This window comes from Panulirus ornatus, chromosome 30 (assembly GCF_036320965.1).
Source record: "Panulirus ornatus isolate Po-2019 chromosome 30, ASM3632096v1, whole genome shotgun sequence".
Lineage (NCBI taxonomy): Eukaryota > Metazoa > Arthropoda > Malacostraca > Decapoda > Palinuridae > Panulirus > Panulirus ornatus.
In genome coordinates, this window is record NC_092253.1 from 9100622 (window position 1) to 9110000 (window position 9379).

The 9379-nt window shown below is 37.3% G+C and overlaps 1 protein-coding gene across 1 annotated transcript in view; it reads right to left on the reverse strand.

Moving 5' to 3' along the window:
- Nucleotides 1-916: 916 nt before the first annotated feature.
- The window catches only part of LOC139758396 (uncharacterized), a 91208-nt gene continuing 82745 nt past the window's right edge, over nucleotides 917-9379 (reverse strand). The window contains exons 2-3 of the mRNA XM_071679750.1: nucleotides 8326-8525; nucleotides 917-1781 (exon numbers count right to left, since the gene is read on the reverse strand). Coding sequence (XP_071535851.1) covers nucleotides 1710-1781; nucleotides 8326-8525 — 272 coding nt within the window. The 3' untranslated portion in view covers nucleotides 917-1709. The remainder of the gene's footprint in view (nucleotides 1782-8325; nucleotides 8526-9379) is intronic.

A 9379-nucleotide genomic window follows, 5' to 3' on the forward strand; every position in this document is an offset into this window, starting at 1 on the left:
AGGAGGGTGAAGGAAGGACATAAGGAGGGAGGGAGAGAGATGGATGAATTATAATCGTACGCATGTCGATGGTCATTACCCATGGGGAAGAGGTAGGTCCAGGTACGGAAATACAAGACAAAGATAAGGAGGAGACTATAGATAAGACGTAAGAAGGAGACGACAATAGATAAAACGTAAGAAGGAGACGACGATAGATAAGACGTAAGAAGGACGTGGAAGATAAGACGTAAGAAGGACGTGGAAGATACAGGGAGGGAGAGGGATCAGGGAGCGGGAGGGAGGGCGCGTCGTCGAAGTGATGACGTGTATGTGTGTGTGTGTGTGTGGGAGTGAGGAGGGAGGAGGTGTGTGGTGTGAGGGAGGACTGTACTACTCATTGTTCCAGCCGTAGTACCTCCCACACGACACACACACATCAGACGACAATGGTAAGAATGCCAATACATGTCAAGGGTTCTTCCTCCCTCCCACGCCCTTGTATTAATGTGTGGTCCCGGGTCCCCGCCCAGCCGCGGTGGCCTGGGACATACCCCGGGACATGTTCCTCTCTCAACCCGGGACCTGAACGTACAGCGAGAGCGACTGTCATGGGCGCCAATTACATTTTCTTCTTCACTTGGAAAAAGGTAAGGTTTTCTTTACTCGTATGTGCGTCCGGTGGGTCTGTGAGCCTCGGCAGGAGGAGAACCTATACCAAACTGAAGATTATGTTCGAAATTGATGGTTATATAATTTTATGAATTATCTTTTGTTTGAAATAGATCTTATATATATATATATATATATATATATATATATATATATATATATATATATATATATATATATATATATATATATATATATATATATATATATATATTTACTTTGTTCCTGTGATTAGAATATATATATATATATATATATATATATATATATATATATATATATATATATATATATATATATATATATATATATATATATATTTCTTGTCCATCGGAGAGACGCCTTACGAATGTTTATACATTGGATCCTTAATCAAGTCTTATTCATTACGATAATTATTGTAATTTATCATTATTTAGAATTCCTGGTATGTTAAAACATGACCAGATGTTAACACCAAATCTTTGACTTCGACCCAGGAGCAGTGATGTGAAGCTGTACCAAGCAAAGAGACCAAATTAGATAGAAAAGCTCGACTGAAACATAGGAATAATGAGAATGTGGCATATTATTATATTGTGTGTTTGTGTTGTTCTATCTTTATTAGGTCGCAAATGCCATGGCTTCGTTCACTATAAACCTCCATGACTTTGTCGATCCTAGACTAAAAATATCTTAGGTATGTCACACTGGATAATATGTATTTTTTTTTTTTCATATATGGAAAGAATTAAATACGAGATTCTGTAATGAGTCTAGTTCATGTTCGTGGGCGAGGAAGCGATGATCCCTTTTCCTAACGATGTTTTGCAAGTTAGTGACTCGTCGTTCTTCAAACTCTTGACGTTGAAGTTCCCTTGAGATGTCGCCAGAACCCGACGCAAGCCGCTTCAGAGAACCGTCCGGAGTAGACGGGGAGCTCTGCAGTTGGAGTAGATATACGATGGAAGTTTACATACGTCGAGAGATCTGGTGGTAGGTGGGGGGCGACGGAGGAGGAGGAGGAGCCGTCGCCGCTGAACGGAGACAAAGAAGACTCGTGGCGTTGGCGTGGCGTCCTACTTGAGGTAGTTGAAGGCCGGGATGTTGGAGGACGACCGCTGGCGGGAGCGGTGGCCCAGGATAGCCAACTGTGAGAAGGAGGGAGGGAGAGACGAGGTTAGTTAAGCACCCTGGAGTGATGACAGTGTTAGTAGACGTAGATATATATTTTCGTCTCATATATATATATATATATATATATATATATATATATATATATATATATATATATATATATATATATATATATATATAGTGAGTGGATATAGAAGAGATAGAAAGCTGGTTTCTGTGTCAGCCAACACTCGTGTTTAGTAGGAAAATAACAAAATCATGTTTGACAACATTGAGTGACATGTATGACAACATTGAGTGACGTGTTTGACAACATTGAGTGACGTGTATGACAACATTGAGTGACGTGTATGACAACATTGAGTGACGTGTATGACAACATTGAGTGACATGTTTGACAACATTGAGTGACGTGTATGACAACATTGAGTGACGTGTATGACAACATTGAGTGACGTGTATGACAACATTGAGTGACATGTATGACAACATTGAGTGACGTGTTTGACAACATTGAGTGACGTGTATGACAACATTGAGTGACGTGTATGACAACATTGAGTGACGTGTATGACAACATTGAGTGACACGTATGACAACATTGAGTGACATGTATGACAACATTGAGTGACGTGTTTGACAACATTGAGTGACGTGTATGACAACATTGAGTGACACGTATGACAACATTGAGTGACGTGTTTGACAACATTGAGTGACGTGTATGACAACATTGAGTGACATGTATGACAACATTGAGTGACATGTATGACAACATTGAGTGACATGTATGACAACATTGAGTGGCATTTTGTATCAATCATAAGATGGTCGACTTTTTTCCATCGAGGTTGTGGAGGATGAGCCAATGGTCGACCACTTCATTGGACTGTTCAGTTATTAAATATGTACAAACATTGAAGTTTTTATGAAGTGTTCCAATATTTTTATCCAAGCTGGTCTTAATTGAACCATATATAAAGCAGTTGACAGTTCGAGAGAGGCACCCTATCTATACTTCCTTACTCTCACCTTTTTTCTATCCTAGCCAGAGGAAGCTTTAACTAACCATGTTTGGTTTTTCAGGCAGTGTATCCACCAGCCAAATTTGGGTAGAAAGTAAACAACCATTTGATATATTCACCTCCTGCTAAGTAAGTCAGATCACTGTGGGTTGTCAACGAGTGTTAAAGATAATTAAAATGATCTTTCTTTACTACATCATATTACCCAAATATAACCTGTTATTTAATATGCGAGTATAACTTAGGTCTAACCAAACCTATTATGGAACGTAAAATTTGACTCATGAAATCGTAGCCTAGCAAAGAGTTAACACTGCTGTGAAACGCGTAACATAATTTACATCTTAGCCTAGTCAATGTTGTATATATATATATATATATATATATATATATATATATATATATATATATATATATATATATATATATATTAAAGATCGTCTATAGTCTTAGAATCATCTTGAATATCTAAAATTATTCAGAAATGATCAGAACTCCACCTATTTCCCCAACATAGTTTCTATATATATATATAGTTCGTCCTGTGGACCGACCAGCCTGGTCTAATCTAATCCTGGCTGTCCCTTAGCCCTGACGTACGCTGTCAACCAGTATGGTCGACCAGTTCATCCAGGATAATTTGATATTAGTGGGACAACCAAGCTATTAACAGCTAGTGTTGCTCGCTGATCAAGTATGCAAGCCTAGTTACAGGTGCTATCTGAAGTAGATTAACTATCTAAAGTAGCTTAATTATTTAGGTAGATTACTATCTAATGATGCTTAACTGTCTAAAGTAGATTGGCTATCTAGAGTAGCTTAACCATCCAAAATAGATTAAGTATCTAAAGTAGATTAACTATATAAAGTAGATCAACTATCTAAAGTAGCTTAACTATCTAAAGTAGATGAACTACTTAAAGTAGCTTAACTATCTAAAGTAGATTAACTATCTACGGTAACTTAACTATCTAAAGTAGATTAATTATCTACGATAACTTAACTATCTAAAGTAGATTAACTATCTAAAGTAGATGAACTACCTAAAGTAGCTTAAGTATCTAAAGTAGATTAACTATCTACGGCAGCTTAACTATCTGAAGTAGCTTAAGTATCTAAAGTAGATTAACTATCTACGGTAGATTAACTATCTAAAGTAGATTAACTCTCTAAAGTAGCTGTATATAGTAGATAGATATCTGGGAGACGTCAAACTGTTTCTAATTCTCTCCACATATAAATATGTCTCATTGTGAAACACTAAAATACATTTGTACATACTAAATGAAATGGCTGGATTCTTTTCGAAATATTATTTGTGTTTTTGAGAGAATCGAAGATGGATCGGCCATTGCCATGTTAACGACAATTATCAGTAACTACCCTCTAACAAGCACGATCAAGCCTAGTTATGAATAATTAAGAATTCTTATATATATATTCTTATGATCAGGTGACGGTAAACGCTCCATGCAGACCATAGATTTTAATTAAAGAAAAAAAAAATACGTAAATTTTATATAGATCGTCCATCATTTAAAATAATCGAATTTTTCTTAAGAGGAATTATCATGTTAATAAACCAATTTTTTTTAAGGAGGAATTATCGTGTTACGAAACCAAAATAGGGAATAAAATTCATATATAAAAAAATCTTTTTTTTTTAAACACAGGATCCCTCGAAGACGCCATATTGTCAACAGAGTCTCATTCAGACGTGGACCTGCGAAGTAATTTTGTCCTTATCGTCCAACTGTTAGTTTTTATTTTTTCTTGTGATCTTTGTCCGTTATCAGTGTATCGTTACGCTCTAGAGGACTGCGAAAGTTTGTAAAGGATTCGTTATAAGCGGAGTGTTGAACTTATGGTGCATTATGAAGTGAAGAGAACGAGGACCATGACGAGAGGCCGGCCATGTGGTAAGTACTATGTAGGTTGATGACGTGATGGAATTGGGTTGATTGCGTGATGGCATTGGGCTGATTGCGTGATTGGGTTGACTACGTGATGGAATTGGGTTGATGACGTGATGGGATTGGGCTGATGACGTGATGGGATTAGGTTGATTGCGTGACGGTATTGGGTTGATGAGGTGGTGGAATGGGGTTGATTTCGTAATGATTGGGTTGATTGCATGATGGAATTGGGTTGATGGCGTGATGGAATGGAGTTGATTACGTGTTAGAATTGGGTTGATTGCGTGATGGAATATGGTGGATTACATGATGGAATTAGGTTGACTATATGATGGAATTGGATTGATTACGTAATGATTGGGTTGATTACGTGATGGAATTGTGTTGACTACGTGATGGAGTTGATGACGTGATGGAATTGGGTTGATGACGTGATGGAATGGATTTGATGACGTGATGGAATTGGTTGATTGCGTGATGGAATTGAGTTGATGACGTGTTAGAATTAGGTTGATAACGTGATGGGATTGGGTTGATTACTTGATGGAATTGAGTTGATTACATGATGGAATTGAGTTGATTACATGATGGAATTGGGTTGATTACGTGATGGAATTGAGTTTAAATGCTCTGGACAAATGCACACGCAATTGACTGATGTACGTGTTGTATAGGTAATCAGTTACTGGAAATTGAAGGTTTTCAAATACTAAAAAAAAAAAAATCTTACGATAATGAAATTATTAGTATGAATATGTTTACGATAATTTAGTTATTAGTGTAAATGTTTAATTTGATCACTGCTCTTTGCTTTCGAGGTAAATTATATATAATAACATTTGAACCCATAATAAATGTATCAGTTTTAAGGTAACGAGGATTTTTATTATTATTTCGGATATAAAGCGAATTTTGTGATCACAAAGGAATGTGATGTGTGGGCGTGAGTGTACATTACTTGATTTATTTCTTAGATAAGTGTACATTACTTGATTTATTTCTTAGATAAGTGTACATTACTTGATTTATTTCTTAGATAAGTGTACATTACTTGATTCATTTTTTAGATAAGTGTACATTACTTGATTCATTTTTTAGATAAGTGTACATTACTTGATTCATTTTTTAGATAAGTGTACATTACTTGATTCATTTCTTAGGTAAGTGTACTTTAATTGATTTATTTCTTAGATAAGTGTACATTACTTGATATATTTCTGAGATAAGTGTACTTTAATTGATTTATTTCTTAGATAAGTGTACATTACTTGATACATTTCTGAGATAAGTGTACTTTAATTGATTTATTTCTTAGATAAGTGTACATTACTTGATTCATTTCTTAGATAAGTGTACTTTAATTGATTTATTTCTTAGATAAGTGTACATTACTTGATATATTTCTGAGATAAGTGTACATTACTTGATAAATTTCTTAGATGAGTGTACATTACTTGATTTATTTCTTAGATGAGTGTACATTACTTGATATATTTCTTAGATAAGTGTACATTACTTGATAAATTTCTTAGATGAGTGTACATAACTTATTTCTCAGATAAGTGTACATTACTTGATATATTTCTTAGATAAGTGTACATTACTTGATATATTTCATAGATAAGTGTACATTACTTGATTACTTGATTTTATGTCTTGGATATGTGACGGGATATGGCACTTCTGTATCACACTAGGTCGAATAGAATTAGAAGTATAGGGTTGACACTTTCGCAAAAGGGCTTAAAGTAACTTACTGGGTGATAAATCACGTATAATATTACAAGAGCGTTCAACTTTTTTTTTTTTTTATTGGGGTTACACACGTCACTTTCGATGAACATTTTCATACATTTCCGTACAGCTTGGTTAGTGAACTTGCCACTGAAGAAGTGTGGTCGTAATTTAATCTGGCTTTTAAACTTGCCAGTGAAGAAGTATGGTCGTAATTTAATCTCGCTTTAAAGTTGCCACTGAAGAAGTGTTGTAATTTAATCTGGCTTTTAAACTTGCCACTGAGGAAGTGTGGTCGTAATTTAATCCATCTTTTAAACTTGCCACTGAGGAAGTGTGGTCGTAATTTAATCTGGCTTTTAAACTTGCCAGTGAAGAAGTGTGGTCGTAATTTAATATGGCTTTTAAACTTGCCACTGAGGAAGTGTGGTCGTAATTTAATCTGGCTTTTAAACTTGCCAGTGAAGAAGTGTGGTCGTAATTTAATCTGGCTTTTAAACTTGCCACTGTAGAAGTGTGGTCATAATTTAATCTTGCTTTATAAAGCTAGTATGTCACTATCTTTTATGTGGTAATGTGCAGCACATTGACCCGACATTACATATGCAGTAATACCTGTTTACATTTTAAGTAATTGTACTTTTATGCAGTAGCTTGTAGCTATAACAGACTGGCAATGGACATACAGTAGCTGACTGGCAATGGACATACAGTAGCTGACTGGCAATAGACATACAGTAGCTGTATCTTACACCAAAGCTAAAATGGCCACTTCCCGGGTGGCCTTTTCCCCGATAACTGGACAGCATTCACGCTCAGTTCACGCAAGTTCTTCGCCATTCGTGACTCGAAAGTGTGCCGTAAGACAAGCAGGGAAACTTGACACTACTAAAATACCCAGTGTCTGCCATTCATCGCACCCAATGTGGAATTTATGTCAGGACGTCCCACTGTGGGAATTGGCGGGGTCCAGGACCTGGGGGAGCACTTTTTAAAAGCTGCAGGGGTTTAAGCCCAGTGGTGTGGTTGCCACTGTATTGGCAAAGGTCACAACCCATAGCAGTTAGCATTGACTCGTGGTTCAATGTAGTTCGTGCTTTGTTTAATCGCCATTAATGTCTTGCTGTTAAAAGTAGTTTTGCCGCGTTTTCGTAATACGTAAATGGGCAGAGGGTTACATCCGAATATACGTAACTGGTAGTGGCGTTAAATGTATTATCGAAAAAGAAAAGAGCATGAATGGAAATGAAATAGTTCTTAGGGTAAACGAATATGATCGTGATTAGGGGGAATACAAAGTGGTCATAAGTTGTGGAGAGCAAACCTATATTGAATATAATTACCATCATTATCAGAACAGGTATTATGGAGTTGCTTTTTAAGTTTACTCTTTAACGCCCGTTCACCAGCCAACCCCTTTTCACATCTCTTGAACTAGCACTTGGTCTTTGAGATAGTATATCCTTAACTGGTATGGTATAGGACACCTCCGCCGCGTGTGTTTTGAGAGGAAGACGTTCATCTTGAACGTTCTTCATGTAATTCGTTCGAACTCGGAAGGGAACCAATAATGTCGGCAATTTACTGTGTGAATTTAGAGGGGAAAAATCGTCTTATGAATTTAGCTATCAAGTTCGTCGCTACTTTATTGCGACGTGGGTTATCTAGCCATCAAGTTCGTCGCTACTTTATTACGACATGGGTTATCTAGCTATCAAGTTTGTCGCTACTTTATTACGACGTGGGTTATCTAGCTATCCAGTTTGTCGCTACTTTATTACGACGTGGGTTATCTAGCTATCCAGTTTGTCGCTACTTTATAGCGACGTGGGTTATCTAGCTATCCAATTACCTGGGACGGGTGATAGGCGCAGAGAACTCACCAGGTGTCGGATGACGGCGCCATCGTCAAAGGGGACGCGTTGTTGCTGCTCCTCCTCCTGCCTTGGGTCCAGCTCGGGCACCTGGTTGGCCACGGGGTACGGGCCGCCGGCAGCAGCCGCAGCCATCAGGTTGTCGTACTGGCCGCCACTCCTCTTGCCGTGCGCGCCGAAGCAGGAGTGTCCGAACTGGGAGCAGCTGCCTGTGTGGGAGAGGATGTGAGGGTGAGGGGTTGGAATTTAGTCCTGTTGGTATTTCCTGTGTGTGGGTGTGGCGGGCGGGGGTGGTGGCGACGGGAATGGATGAAGACAGCAAGTATGTATATATATATATATATATATATATATATATATATATATATATATATATATATATGGATGTCTGTGTATGTTATTTATTTTATTGATGTTACTTTGTCGCTGTCTCCCGCGTTAGCGAGGTAGCGCAAGGAAACAGACGAAAGAATGGCCCAACCCACCCACATACACATGTATGTACATACACGTCCACACTCGCAAATATACATACCTATACATCTCAACGTATACATATATATATATATATATATATATATATATATATATATATATATATATATATATATATATACACACACAGGCATATACATATATACACATGTTGGAAAGGATCTCAATTTTGCGCGTGATCAAGATATTCCTATGAGTCCACGGGAAAATGAAACACGATTTTTCCCAAGTGCACTTTCGTGTAATAATCACATCATCAGGGCAGATACAAGTAAGAAATAGAAGTCAGCTGATATACAACGAAGAGACGTAGCTAGGAAGCCATTTGGTAAACAAGTGACATATGCATATGTTATTTGAGGCAGCAGTTGTGTTCAGATATGTTCATTGAGTCTGATCATTGGGTCTGTTCGAAAGTGATTGGGGTTAATCCTTTTACTTCGTATCGAATCACCTTTGAATCTGGGCTATCAAATCTCCACCTTTGTCTCTAAATTTGTGGGTTTTGTTATCTTACGCCAATACGCACATGGGCGTTACATCCGAATATTTTAAAATGTCAAAATTG